This window comes from Diadema antillarum, unplaced genomic scaffold (genome assembly GCF_040938485.1).
Source record: "Diadema antillarum isolate AM-2024a unplaced genomic scaffold, OU_Dant_1.0 seq00000704_RagTag, whole genome shotgun sequence".
In the NCBI taxonomy this organism is placed as follows: domain Eukaryota; kingdom Metazoa; phylum Echinodermata; class Echinoidea; order Diadematoida; family Diadematidae; genus Diadema; species Diadema antillarum.
Genome location: NW_027271609.1, coordinates 987,888 through 1,003,892, shown reverse-complemented (window position 1 = coordinate 1,003,892; position 16,005 = coordinate 987,888). Strand labels below are relative to the sequence as shown.

The 16,005-nt window shown below is 39.0% G+C and overlaps 1 protein-coding gene across 1 annotated transcript in view; it reads left to right on the top strand.

Annotated features, from left to right (window-relative positions):
- The window catches only part of LOC139737780 (pleckstrin homology-like domain family B member 1), an 80,811-nt gene that overhangs the window by 43,344 nt on the left and 21,462 nt on the right, over nt 1–16,005 (top strand). Inside the window, exons 6-7 of the mRNA XM_071648455.1 lie at nt 11,018–11,155; nt 15,598–15,882. Coding sequence (XP_071504556.1) covers nt 11,018–11,155; nt 15,598–15,882 — 423 coding nt within the window. The remainder of the gene's footprint in view (nt 1–11,017; nt 11,156–15,597; nt 15,883–16,005) is intronic.

The following is a 16,005-nucleotide window of genomic DNA, read 5'->3' as shown; positions in this document are numbered from 1 at the left end:
AGTATAGCAAAGAAGAATAGTAAAGTACAACCCTCTGTACATTGCAGCTGGCATTTTGTAACAAGGCCCTGTATTGATAGCATCAAATCACAGATATTTAACAGAATTCATGCACAATACAGTATAAATGTAGACATGAAATCATGTCTTATCAGTAATGTAAAGAAAATAGGATATCCGATGACACCACATTTGCTCCTGCGACAATTACTCTGGTCTTTTTGTCTCCTAGTACTTAGGGTGAGGGTAAGGGTTATGATAGGGTTTTAGGTTTTGTTTGATGTGAAGATTAGGATTAGGGTTAGGGTTATATTTGTGGGTAGAATTTATGTTTGGCTTTAAATAGCGTCCAGATATTTCACGGGAGCAATTGTCGCAAGAGCAAATGTCATGGAACCAAGAGCTTCAAGTACCTGTTCTGACTGAAACAGCAACTCTATAAAATGTAATGATTGAAAAAAAGAAATGTGTACTGTACATACGAGGAAGGTGAGATAATTCAGAGCTACATTTTTCAAAAAGTGAAATCCCTCCAAATCCTGGTGCACCTCAGGATCGTGCCCCAACTGCTGCGTCCCAGCTGAGAGATTTTTCTGCGATGTTGTCGTGACTCGTTCGTTTCGCCGCCGCGTGGGAAAAATCGGTGCTTCCTGTCTCTGCCCGAGTGCAACCTTGGCTAATTAATTACGGGAATGTTGTTGGTTATCTGAATGTGCGATTGGACAACCTGCCCATCTCTGATATCTCCTGTACTGGGAATTCACTTTTTTTTCTCTTTTTTTTAACCCCCTCTTCCTCCCCCATCTCCCCCCCCCCCCCCCCATCCATCCCCTGCCCACCCCTTCACCCCACCCAATCCCCCCTCCTCCCCTTCCCTCCCTTCCAGGGGTATTTATTTCCAGGTACAGTAGTAGCCTGATTTCAGACTTATTTCCAATATATTTTATCATTTATTCTGGAATCACACAAGAACAGTATCTTACCCTTGCCCCCTTCTTTAAGGTCCAGAGCAAAACACCTCTTGCATTCATGATTGCTGTAGATAGTAGGAGATTGTAGCTTTACAGTTTTTACCATCATTTTATTCCAATACGCCTCTCTCTCTCACTTTCCCCTAGTCCTCCGGGATGATCTTTTCTTCCTCCATCTTCTTTTTGACCTTTGACCATCATATTTCCTTTCTTCCTAACTGTGCTCATATGTAGCCTTATTTCAAGGCATCATGGATTTTCTCTTCCCCACCTCTCTGTCTTCCATTATGTTTTCTCATTTCACATTTCCGATGCCCTTTCTTTATCCTGTTCTGCGAACACTTCATCTCCTTCCTAATTTCCCATCAGTGATTCCTTTGAGGATTGCTCTTGTTGAATCTGCAAATTTATCGAGCAGACTTTGAAACTGTTTTCAATTCTTTCTAGACGGAATGGAAATAAGGCAACAAGAGGAGAGGACATTGAATCCCTCTTGCTCACAATTATCAATCTATTTTTTGTCATGGGAGAAACATAGCCATCACTCTGCACAAATGGAAAAGGTGGCAAAAACTCATAGTTGACATTTCCAGCTTGTTATGTGAGAGAAAAAAAGGGGGAGGAAGACATCTTGTTTGAGAAAGGGGTAATTCGCATTTGGGGAGGCCTTTGTTGTTAGTAGCCTCTTTTAAAGGCTGCCTTCTTTCCTGTGGTTTAGCTCTTGTCTTGCATTAAATTCCTGTGCTTGCTTCTCTTGCAATTTCTGCAGCAAGAGGGTCTTGTACGAAGGCCGCATCATCAAAGACGTACACACAGCTTCGCGATGACAATTTTCACACGTAGGGCTGTTTTTTATATCCGTCATTGCCGCATTGGAGATGAGAGCAGCCCCGAAATGTTCCCCCACATGTTTTCGACCCTCTGTCCGGCGGCTCGTACCCCAAAGCAGCGGCGGCTGCTGGAACACGCTGACAGATTGCGTTTTCTGCCCTGCCTTGGTGTTTGGACAGATTCGCTCACGCCCAAAATCAGAGCTCGCATCACGCTGAATCTAGGAAACCTCTGGGTGGATCCACTCTCCCTTCCTTTGTATTGTAATCTCTCACTATTATTATTTTTATTTCCTCTGCCTCTGGTTGGCGATGTCATTTTAATCATGACATCCGACTTGCAATGGATCCCTGGATGCGTTTGTAGGTCTTTTGGGGGGCTGTGATGATTCTTTTGATGGGACAACAGAAAAGGGACATGTGGAGTTAAAGTTGCAGACTGACACAGTCTTAGGTTGGGAACTCTGACATGTTTCATATCGGGGTCCAGGGTTTACTGTCTCAAACATTGTTTTCCTATGGAAATGGCCATGTCTTGCAATTATTGACATAATTGACCAATAGTAGAACAGAAAACAAAGAATAAACATGAAAGGATAATTCAAATTTGTATATGAGATCTCTCTTGCCCTTTCCTGTGGATTTAATAAGTGTCCCATTCTTTTAGTTTAATTATGGCAGAAAAAAAGGAGAACCTATATACCGATTGGAGTATTTGGCTGAATATTGAAAATTTGTGTTTGAAGACACACATTTTGGTAGTCAACATGACTACCAGACATCACAAAGTGATTAGTAATAATCCGTAGTGCCACTTTAATCTGTTAAACTGCTGCTTCCAGGCCGCACACACGAGAATCGTTTTAATCTGTGGAGTGCACTTGTCTCGTCCGCTAGAAATCCTCCCCGAGAGTGAGTAATCGAGCGCTCTCCATTCGTAATGCGAGAATCGGCACCAAACCCGTCCCCTAAACTAATCACATCCTCCACAAGTAACATTCGATCCAACACCTCCGTGGAGACGTACAGCTGTACGCTCATCCCTCCCGCTCCTTTTCTCGCTGTCACCCCGAACAAAACGAGAGACAGAGAGAGCGAGAAAGCCCACGGATTCTCCCCCCTTCTGCCATGAAATTCTCTCTTGGAATGGGTTACTGCAGCCATGGTGTGGACTCTTCCAAATTCTCGGTAAGCCAGCAGTTTAACAATTTAACAATTTGATACATCCAAATTCATTTAGATGTATTCAAATTTATTCAGATTTATTCAAATTTATGTATCCTTGTAACAGCTGTTCCAGACTACCAAAAAAGTCTCCCCTAGGCTTACCTGACTTTGGGAATAAGTTTGCGTTCAAACTTGATGTCAACTTAGGAAATTTTATCTGATGGGAACATGTGAAGTGGATAGCACATTATTTGTCCTCAGGTATAAAGAGGTACATGAAATTTGGATATATTGAATATTCACGCTGTTGGTTTGCAATTAGTAAGTGAAGGGGTCAGCTGCTGGGGCTACGGGAGAAGAGGAAAAGAAACTGACAGTCACTCTTGAAGGAATGTAGACGTAGAGAGTCCCGAGGAGGATAAAGTTCTGATAGTGAGCAGTGCAGCTTTGATTCCACAGTGGTGTACGACGCACAAATGTTTTGCCTCACAAAACGCACTGCAATGCCACAAGCAGACTGCTGCAGTGTGTGCTGATATGAAGGGTTTGTTTGCAAAAACCGATAAGTCCATTTTTGAGGATTTTAAAGTACATTCTCTGTCATAAAGTACAAAATAATACCTTTTAAATGATATATTGGTCACTACATATAAAGGTATATTTTTGAAGTTATGGTCAAAAGAAGCAAAGATTTTCTTATTATTCTCTTTATTTTTCTTGACCTTTAATCGCAAATATCTCCATTTGGCAAATATGGACTTATCGGTTTTTGCAAACAAACTCTTCATATGTACAACAATAGTGTTTGCATTAGCACCAGCATCAGTATGCTGTATGTAATAGGAACAGTATTGGAATGGTACATTCATTGTTTCCTGACTTGTCTTACCTGTCAAGAAACAACTTTTATACTCCAAAAATACCTATATTGTGGAAAATTGATGGACGATCTCCCTTGCAATATTGTGTATATCTACTGAGATGACAAGTTAAACATGATATGTTTAACCCTCTGCGTACCACATTAACTTCCCCTCCATATGTATGTATGTGAAATTTGTGCACATTTGACTCATTGGCATAGGAAGGGTTAATTACTATGCAGTGTCCAAGCTACAAAGAATCCCTACAAGTGGAAATATACATGCAGTAAGTCTCTGCTTACCACCTCACCTGTTCTATTCTTTGGTCAAGTCCCATTTCACATGTCGAATCATTTTCCCTCATTTTGCTGAATTGATGTCAAGGGGATGAAGCTAGAGGTTGGGGGTATAGATTATCCCAAAGTCCAAGTTATCCCCCCCCCCCCCCTTTTTCTTCTTCCACTCATTTGTGGGCGTTATGAATTTGAACACTTTCTGAAGATGCTACTGTATCATATTTATTTTCTGTGCTGGGTCTTGAGTTTTGAGGAGGTAAATGACTCCAATAGATTTGTCCAGGGAGGCGTTTCATCAACGAGTTCGTCGGAGGTTTTCACCGATAAATTTGCTATCAGCCAATCAGACGCAAAGATTTCAGTAGCTTTTAACATTTGTCAGTGTAAATCACTGACAAAAAGTTTCATGAAACGGTCCGCAGAAATTCACTATTTCTCCCTCCCATTTGGCAATGTCTTTATTTCACCCCCGCCATTTTGACACCTGTAAGACGCAATATTAGATCAGCACTCGCCTCCGTTAATTAATCCCCGTTAACCTATTTCCTTTCATGTCGGTTCTCATCTGGCAGATAAGTGTTTTAGTGTTGGAGATTCTCCAGAAGTGATATCAGCTATTGTTATTGCGTTGAGCAAGCAACATATGTGAATTGAGAGATGTGAGAGTTGGAGTGAGATATAGGGAGAAAAATGAGAGAGAGAGATAAAGATAGAACAGAATAGAAAAGAATATGATAGAATAGAGTAGAAAGAAGTAGGTTTGTAGATTGATATGGATAAATACAGGCCTGTATATAAGTAGATTGATCGAGATAGAGAGCTATAGAGAGAGATACAGAATTATCTATATTTCTACCTAAATACATAGATATATGCAATATAATTTTGTCTCTTTATACAAGTATATGTATTATATATTTACATATAGATTAATATATTTTTATTGTCATTTTTATGCATTTACATAATTATGCTAAACAGTACAACTATATCACATCATTAACATATGAATTAAAGAAAAATGCATAGGGATATGTACACATGTTCTTCATTTCTATTCATGGTTTGGGAAAAAGATGAGTTTCTTACAATTTCTTTAAAGTTTGTCATGAGTTGGTAGCTTTGATTTAGGTAATAAGTTTGCTACATTCTATGGCTGCTGTTACCATAGCCGTATGATCACCTACCTTGCCCCAGAGTTACACATAGGTAGATGGATAAATATGGTGTAGATAGATAGATAGATAGATAGATAGATAGATAGATACATGTAGATAGATAGATATATAGATATGCTGTAAATGAATAGATAGATAAAGAATATGCTGTAGTTAGATAGATAGAAAGATTGATAGATAGATAGATAGATAGATAGATGGATGGATCGATGGATAGATAGATAGATAGATAGATGGATAGATAGATAGATATGCTGTAAATGAATAAATAGATAAAGAATATGCTGTAGTTAGATAGATAGAAAGATTGATAGATAGATAGATAGATAGATAGATAGATAGATAGATAGATAGACAGATAGACAGGTGAGAAAAGGAGGAGAACAGATACTGAATGAGTGACAGATGTTAGTGTCTATTCAAGAGGAAATTCATAGTACAAGTCTTATTACTGACCTTACTGATGCCTGATATACTGTGCTTCTTTGTGGACCGTTTTGTATTATATCAAAACGTCACGACTTCCTCTCAAAGTTCGCCCAATGCATCCATTTCATTTTCTAACATCTGTGGCCGTATTCGCTCCACCTCAATTTTATGGCAGCTACTTTGCTGTGACTTTACATTGCCCTTTCTTGGCAGATGGACGATTTCTTGTTGCCTTTTTTGTTTTATTTTCTCTCTTTGAGTTTAAGGGGGGCAGGGTTAAAAAGTATCTGTCAGTATTTGCAATCAGCTGCGACGTTTCACGCCCAATCTCCTCATAATGGACTGGCCAGTCTTTGGAAGTTACTCATCTTACTCCTTCCTCATCTCTTTCCTATACTTGCCACCATAGTTTTTTTTTTTTTTCTCTGTTGTTTCCATGGCAACAGTGTTGTTCTTTTGGTCAACTTCATATATTTTCGTAATTCCCTAAAATTTGCAGCGCACAGACTGATCTCCCCATTTGCGTATGCAATCAATTTTACATATTAGTGAAGGATGTGTAATTCTATTAATGATGATCAACTTTTCTCATGTGAAGGGCAGAATTCGGGGGGGGGGGGATGTTCACCCATGTTGTGCTACAAGAAAAAACTGTCCAAGACACCTGGTAGAACTGCATTGCTTGAAACTTTGAGGAGTTAAGAACTTAGATGAAGGGTGAAATTATGATATTTTTTTTTCCCATAATATCGATGATCGAAGATTCTATTTAACTGTTAGTAGCCACGCCCTTAAGCCCGCCTCGCACTGTGCGATTTCTTGTGATGCAGCATCAGAAAATTGTCAGATGGGGCGCAGTCTGAGGATGTGCGCGATTCAGCAGTGATTTTTGTAACTATCTTGAAACGGAGAGCAACAGCGTGCAATATTGCTCAGAGTTGCGTTGAAACATATCACAAGCCATCGCGGGACATAATCGAACGGTGTGATTCAGACTTCAAACTGTCGATACAACACGACATGAGGCAGAAGTTTTTATGACTTGGTGATACAGGTTCTATTTCGTTGAAAATTATAATAGATTTAAAAATTATAAATCATAAATTTCTTTCAAATTTCATCTTGTCGTGGCTGTATATAAGGGAAACCATGTCCTAACAGATTTCCTAACCATTCTAAATTTGGATGAAAGATATCAGATTTTAGCCCTTGTTATTCTATGTTTAAGACTGTAAGATTCTTCATATGCAGTTAACATAATATTGCAAAATGTGATGTGCAAAATTTTTTTGCAAGTGTTTTTTAGCTTTTTAATCAAAAAGGCTAGGGGCCTTGATATATTTGTGTAGGTGAGTTGGTCTTTCTTACTTTCTTTCTTTTTTTGCCTTGGGGTAAGGAGGATGTAATTCATCGAGCAAATGTTTCAACACTATCATGGGTCATATGGTTGGATGTTCATACGGGCCAGAGAGCTGTCATCGCACGATGCATCGAGCCAGTTTTTTGTTTTCTATGACCCCCCACGACGATCAATCTCAAAAGATTTGTTCTACCGTCAGAAAGGTGTTCATTTCTCATTTCCTATCTTGATATATCAGTCATCTGGTGTATCTACGTGCTTGCAAAGGGTAAGCAAGAGAGGGAGAAAGCTGCCATCCCCGAAACTCCTCCACACAGGGTGAAAAGATATGTCCCCAAGCACACCTTCCTTTTTTTTTCAGGGAAAAAGGTGTTGAGTGCTACTTGTCTTGCGGGGAAATCTAATTGGCGTGGCTATTTCCTGTCCTCTGTCACCTCGGAGGGGAGTGGCGGAGGTCGCGAAAAAACAATGGCGTTACAGACGCACAGTCCCCCTTCTCTCTCTCGTTGCGAAGTATTCCCACCGTCCTTGACGTCAATTCGTGCTTTGTGATCGCGAAATGTCGGGGTGAAATCCAAAGGTGAATGATCCTCCGTCTTCCTCCTGTATGTAAAAAATCATGAGTAATTTAATTACTGGTATGAAACCATGTGACAGATGGTACGAACACTCCAGAAAGTCCTTCTTCTTCCCCGAACCGCGCCCCCTTACCCCCCTCCCCCTCCCTACCACCACCACCACATCCATGTGGTTAATGACAATCATGACACAATGTCAGTGATAGATACCTACAGGTTATTGTTTACCTGCTTTGTTTGGTACTTTGATGCACAATTATTTGCAGATCTTACTGCTATGTCAGGATGATATAAGTTGAACTGTGTAGCAGCTTCAATGTGCTGTTGGATTTTAATCATATTGAAGTTATATTTTTTTTAAAAAGAATAGTAATCTGTAACTTTCAACTGAGGTTTGACACAGATGTATTGGAGTTATGAACTAATCGCTACTGACTGGCTAACTAGTAACTAGTAACACTTTTTGTTCAAGAGAGAGTGTGTGTGAATTAGGTTTTTTGCACACAAAATTCATCTTCTAAGAAAGGCTTAAAAATATTTGAATGTTTGGGGGTTCAGTTACTTGCTCTACAATATTTTTGTTCTCATCTTAAACACATAATTTGTCGGGATATTGTTCCCGTTTCAATAAACGACAACACTTTTTGTTTATTTCAGAGATGACGCAAAACATTTGCTGTGAATAGTTAACATAACTTATGAGGTGTGTGTGTGTTGATGAGACTAGTAGAAAGTGAACCTACAAACTAATATTGACATTTCAGCCCCTTCTTCACTAGTCAGTGGCTAGCCAAGTGGAATTAGTGATTATGTCCAGGTTTATTGTGTAGTTGTCCAAGTGCAATATATTAATAAATTCTTCACTATTTTGTTAGTATTATAGTGGCAGTTTTTTTTTTTTGTACCTAAATCAACAGACTGGAGTTTTGCAACTGATTGACAAATCATAAAAGGTCGATGTAGGGCAATTTGTCAATCAGTTGCAATGAAAACATCTCGACAGAAGAATTTCATGAATTTGAAGACGTGGAGTTTAGCAAAAAAAAGTAAAATAAAATAAAAAATATTTTATACTTGTGCATTGTAAGTGCTTGTAGGTTTCCCTGTGTTGTGCATAGCTGAAATGCATATCTTGTGCACCCTTGTGCTACTATTTTTATCGTGAACTGATATATGAGAAAGTACAGTGGGTGTAGCCTATTTTCTTCTCATTTGGACTATCTCATACATGCATGAAGTATTTAAACAATTGCCTGCCATTAGTTTGCCCTATAGCATAGGTACGTAATTATCGCGTCCTGCCTGTATCGTAAATTGATACCGCAACGCCCATGTCCAGTGCGGGCCCGGGGATCAACCGAGCTCGCCCTGTCCTACTTTTCGGTTGCATCCGAGCACGTGGCATTTAATATCCGCGTCATTGTCCAAGGAGCAGATCTCAAGAAAGATTTTACTCCCCACAAAGTTTTGATGATGATTGTTTTTACTCATGAAATTTGGCATTTAGGCTGTTTTCATTCAAGAATTAAAACCTGACGCACAAAGATTTGTATTGTCATTGACTATCAAATTTATACATCCATGTGTGCATGCATTTATTTATGCATACTCAAAGTGCCATATTTCGTGCCATAATTAAACAGAAGCCTCACAGAATTGTACATGATTTTTTCATCGCTTCTTTGGTCCTTCCCTTTCAAGATTTGTTTGTATAACTCGGTGCAAATTCATATGACAGTTGAAAAGGGAACAAACATATCACTTAGACTTGAAGGACTAGGCACACCGTACACAAGTTCTACACCCTTGGGTTCCACTTTTTTTCTGTATTATTTATAACATTACATCACAATGTATGATATGACATTAATTACATTTTACTAATTTCATTATAAATATTATAATTTTATTTGACAGTGTATATACAGGAATTAACTTTGAGGGGAATATAACACCATAAAGCAGAGATAAGGTGTTTGACACTTTACCTGTCTACTTTTCAGTTATGCCTGACCTTTTCAAAGAACTTTACTGTCAGTCAATTGCACTTACATGCTACTCTTCTGGGTTTTTTTAGCAATTCTTTTCTCTGACTTTCAGTTGCATTTACTTTGAATTCAGTTTGCGCTATCTCATCTCTTTTGTATTTCTGATCCTGACATTGATTTTTATGCCTAATTTTCTTTTCAATCTTTCTTCTCTTTCGTTTTTCCCTCCCAACCGTTGTGTTTGCTTTTTTCCTTGATGGTGTTGTTGTTGTTGTTGTTTTGCTTGCTATTGGTCACCATGAATCATCCACCAATATCTTTCGATACATCTATATCTGTCTGGGTGCTCACTAATTAATCAATTTTTTTTTCCCCTTTGGTTCACTGACCATTTGTTTCCCGCTGATGTAAATTTCCTGGAAATGTGTGTGATGTGTTTTTTTTTTTTCTCTCTCTCTCTCTCTCTCTTTGTGTTGGACTGAAAATTCTTCTTTTGTCTCTATGTGGCTATCCTCTGTACAATGTTCCATGTTTTCTGTCACTTTTATCTCAAAATTATTTCCGATGTCTTTGATATCATTCATATCTAATTTCATTTTCATTTAATTTTGATGCTTGCGTCGTTATTTCTCCTTTTTTTTCATTTCTTGGTTGCTTTGGACCTTTTCCCCTTTTCTTGTATTCCTTTGTACCTTTTTTCCCCTGTCTTTAATACTACTACCTCAATATACACCAATACAAAATCATCAATTTACTGCAAATATCACAAATTCCTGTGTTCCCTGAATACATTTTTATTGTGGTGGGGGTCACATATTCTATATTGTGTCCATCTGTGGATGTGTTGGCTGGATTGATGTATATATTCTTTCCCTATTGACATGCAAACTACTTTACTCTATGCTAACATCACAAACATCATAAATTTGGGTGTTTTTTGGTTCGGTTGTGATTGTTTTGTCATTATATTGATTTTGAGTGGTATTCTTTGACTTGATGCTCATTTTGTTGTAATTTCACATTTGGTTCACTACATGACTTCAAACACTGTGCTTTCTGTCTACCGCATTCAAACTATGCCCTATATGCATGAATTGTGCATATTTGAATGCATTTGCATGCATTTGCATATATTTGCATGTTTGTACATGGACAACATATTCCAATGATTAAACATGCATCTTCATATTGTATACATTGCATTCTTACTCATCCCCTATTGCGTCACTGCACTTGTCCTGTGACGAAACGCTACCCTGTCATATTGGATTTATATTCTCTGCCCGTCCCTCGATGCATAATTGCCCCACCATCTTGTCCCTTCATTTGTGAATGTCCTGACCACCCCTCTGTGTAGTTGGAGTTAGAGGCAGCCCTCCTTGAGGGAGAACACAAATCAGAGTTGAGTCGACTCCAAGAGAGGGAGGCCCAGGTTGCTACCCTCAAACGCACAAAGGACAAAGTTGGCTATGATGCTGTCGAGCGGAGAGAGAGGGTTTGTATCTAGGAATGTTTCCAAATGATACATTAGCTGGATCGTATGTCACTTCACCATGTCAAAATTTAATTTCCTTTGCGATAAGAGGATATTCTCGAATCTTTGCAAGGTTTTATAGATATCTTCAAGATAAACAGTTTACGCAAACAACATCATGGAAGACAATATACCACATTGATGAATATCTTTGAGGTTCTTTTATTTGTTTATGGAATAGGAATATATCAGGAGACAGAACGAAAATGTGGTTGATATAAATAGTCCCACAAGTGCATATTCATGTTAGTGATAAGGTCTGTTTACAGAGTTTCCTAAAGTTTTGCAAACATCTTTTTATCCCCAACCCTTTATTTTTTCACATAGCCGTTTGCATCACAAAGATTTCTTTTTCCCCTGCCTGAAGATTTTTGAGAAGAAAGTTTCAAACGATTGTTTTTCAATTTTAAAAAGAGTCCCATTTCCTAAATTTTCTCATAATTCCTCCATAAAAACCAGCAGGGATAACTTTAACTTATGCACAATTACCAGAGCTTACAATGTCCTGAACATGTTGACTAGTCAGTAAAGCCATTGAGGACAAGTCGATTTTGCTATAACACATGTTTCCCATAGACATCTGCCTATCTAAAGTGTACTCAAGACTGGTCTTTAACAGGTTAAGGTAGCAGAGCTGGTAAAGTTTGCAAACTTTGCCTACTCTTTTGATGGAGGCTAAGAGATTAAATAGCTCACCCCAACTTCCCCTCCCCCATCTTTCCTCCGTTATCCGTTGTCAAGTTCCTGTTCATCTAATCAGGCAGACAAAGATATTTCGTCGTCGCTAATTACCAAGCCGACTCCGCGTGAGTCGCGCCGTCTTCAGCGACGGACGGATGAAAGCTCGTCTGCACTCCTGTGTTCCTTGCGTAATGTCTTAACACGTCGATGTGCCAGTCCCGGGAGAGATTTCGTGTTGTGCATCGCTAATTTTTCCCCCGGAGAGTTTCTTGTAGTGGCATTCCTGTGGAGTTTGACAAATGTTTGGAATTTGTTCTTTACATGTACTGTGAGTGGAGGTGCACTAGCCCCTTTGCGTGACTTGCATCATTTGACGTCTTGGCATTTGGTGGATTGTTAAGGGAATGTTGGATGTAGTGCAAACACTAACTCTTCTTGTGAGAATGGCTCCAGAAATATGAAGGTAATGTGTTAATTTTGTCAAGACTGTGGTTTTGGGGTTGTCTGATGTCAACTTGTAGAAAAGTGAATGAATTCTACATTCTCATCTTCTTACTGTTCATTTTGGATGATATGATTATGCATGTTTGTATTCATGTCGTTGGGGAGATAGTTGAGTAGGTAGATGAATATATATATATATATATAGATATGTGAATAAATAGAGAGATAGAAATATAAGATATATATACATTGTAGATTGATGTGTAGATATATTGATTAAAAAAAGATGGACGGATGTATTAATGTAGTGTTGATATGGAAAAATTTGTCTTTACTAACAAATTGTTAGATTGAGAGGGGAGGGTGGATGAAAAGGTAGACAGAGACACATATAGGTACATGAATAGATAGAAAGAGATAGAAGATATCCCCTAGTTAGTTGTAGATATTGAAAGCTAAACAGGCTGACTGATAGACTAATAACTATATGGATATTTAAAAAAAAAAAAGAAACCTAATCCCAAAAAAATTGTTTGCAAGGAGTGCAGAATTATGCCTTCTGAAAATATAATCAAAGCGAATAACTTGTTAATTATGCACTCGCAGACAAGTGGGTCTCCAGGTAATGTTTTTTTAGCCATATTCAGGTCACATAAAAATTTAAAAGACTGTTAGTCTCAAATACTGAAACTTTTTATTCTTAATTCTGTCTTTTTGGATGATATTCCAAATCACAAAGCAAACAAAGTCTACCTGTTGATATGAAAACTCCAACAGTCATCCCTGCAACCCGAGATGATTTTGTTTGAATGTTGTTCAGGTCATATTTCAAATTTTTGTTGTAGATTTAGTGTTCATTGATTTGTTAATTTTGTTCATTTCAAATAGCAGAGAAACAGTTCAGGCATGTCCTCAAGGACTTTATTGCAGATATTATTGAATTTCTTTTGGGTTTTGAGTTAATTGCAAGTATATTGGTTGTGAAAGGATGTTTAAGCTGGTGGCAAATTTTAAAATAGCAATTAATCTGCCGATAGAATGGTCTGCATTCTAATCAAAGAGAAAGGCATTGTGATGTGTTTAAATCTAAGTAGAGGGTCAAGGTTAAATAATGTGGACCATGAAATGACCGTTTCTCATCAGACACAGCTAAGCGGGTTGCTATGGCAGACGATCCCTTGCAACCCTGTTGCTTGACCGCTGTCTTTAAGGACCCTGGCCATGGGGTATTAACTTTGGTTTTCCGCTGGCCTTGCCTGTGCATACCAGAACCTCAGCAGGAGGTGAAGATAATTGAGCCTAGGACTGAAATGAGTCCTCATACTGCAGCTCACCTCATTGACTTTTATAGCTGGTCTGTAGACTTTCTTCTGTCAGGTCTGACTTATTACAATGGATTCAGGGTGCTACGTAACTTTATTTTACCACTTGCCCGGTCGGTCGGCAAACAGATTTTCACAATTGCTGGGAAACACATGCCCGAATATTCATTTTATATGCCCGAAAAGAAAGTCCAAAATATAAGGAAATAATTTGGAAAATCATATGTTAGGCAAGGGCTTGATAAAACACAGTCATTTGAATAAACAGCACACATTGATTTACACGCTTAAACACAATGGAGTAGCAAACTTGGTCCGATCAAGAGTTGCCATTGCATTGCATTGGGGCTTCTTCACATAAGTGTTGGAAAGTTGCTGAAATGAGATATAGGCCTATATACATGTATAAAGTGTATGTGTTGCACCACTGAACAGCCATTATCTTTGGGCTTCTGTATGGTTGACTTTCTGGGTTTGTTGGGGGAATGAGTGAAAAGAAATGTGCCTTCAAAACTTTTTGCTTGCCCAAGTTGGGCAAGCATTTGTTTGCATTGTTCAAAAACACTTGCCCCAGGCAATCGGGCAAGTGCTTATGTAGCACCCTGTGGATCTTTAATTCAAAATCTGCAAAGATGGTTATATCTATAATGTATCTCTTTTGGCATTATACCATAATTTTGTGCATTAATTGAACTTCCATCATCCATTTTCAGTTTATTTTTTTAAGATTATTAGATAAACCCCACAGTTTTCTCACCAGTCTTCTGCAAGTTGAAATAAGCATTATGTCTTTCCGAGAGAACATCAGTAATTTCCCCATGTTGGAAACGAAGTAAATTACATTTCTGTTGCAGTAAGCGATGTCTTTTTCCCAGTTGTGAATTTTGCAATTTACCTGTTGACTTGTGATAGAAACACCACAAAATATAAACACTGCGTATGTTGTATGACCGCTTGCAAGTTCACACAAACTGTGATGCACATGCGTACACATCCCCTCCTTTTGTTGAGGTTTACTAATCATTGCATCTTAATTGTGATAAAACCAGAAGTGTATCGTATCAATTTATTTTTTTGGCTCATCACACTCAGTGGAGTGTCTGGATTATGCTCGTGGTACAAAGTATTACAAAATATTTGATGCAAAGTAGTCTTATCACATGCGATCATCGCTGGTGAGATTGCTGTCTCAAATGATTTCTGCTTTGTGTTGCAATGACCTTTGAAATAGCATGGCGTGGAAATAGCAAGCATCAATTGTGTCTTGTATTTTGACTTTTAATGTAAAGATGTTTCTCCTTGTCATATCTTCCATTGGGAGTATTGGTTCTGAATTTATGCAAATAAATCACAAATATTTATATATAATTTAACTAAGTTCTATACTTGCCACCCTTGCTGGTGAAATTGTTATCGCAAATAATTTCTGCCTTGTTTTGCAATGACTGGAAACACAAAAAGTATTGATTGCATCTTGGCACATTTCCTGTGGGAGCATTGATATTAAAGTTATTCAAATTAAAGTCAGCCCATCACATGTATGCTCTGTGCTTGTGGCAATGAAAGAATTAATTAATTTGAATAAAACCACGCCTAAGAATTACCTGCTGCATGCTAAAAGGAAGCAGCACCGGCTGTCTGGTGGGATATCGGTGGTCCAGTAGATATGACACCTGTCTGCCGATCAGGAGATTGTTGGTTCAAATCCCACCTGATTTTGCATGCCCATGATTTTTTTTTCTCATGGCTACTACTAAAACACAGATAAATTTAGTGCATATTTACATCAATGTATGGCAGTTTGTCAGTCAGTTGCAATAAAAACAACTTGATACAAGAATTCAATAAGTTTAATGATGTCTGTCTTGTTTTGTGATACCCGTGGAAACGGCAAGCATCAAATGTACTCGCTATTTGGTGACAACCGTCTCTTCCTCATCATCTTTCCTCCCGCAGGAGCGCCAGCGTGTGGAGGAGGCCCGAAGGAGATTACAGGACTTGGAGCGCCAGCACTTTGAGTTCAAGGAGAAGATCAAGACCTCGCCCCGCGACGAGCAGGAGGCGCTGGAAGACCTGGCCCGGCGCGAGTCCATCCAGCTCGACTCGGAGCGCAAGAAGTTTGAGGACCTCGAGTTCCGCCAGCTGGAGATTGAGGCCCGCATCGAGGAGGAGAAGGAGATCCTGGAGAAGAGGTTGTCGCTGGAGGAGGACGAGGAGGAGGAACGCATGATGAACTCGAAGGTAAGGGGGCCGGAGGATCCAGGGAGAAGAGGGGGGAAGGCAGGAAAGGGGCGGGGCGGGAGGAGTGTGGCAGAGATTGAAGGCCTGATGAGTGACAACGACACAGAGTTTGGCCAACTTGGG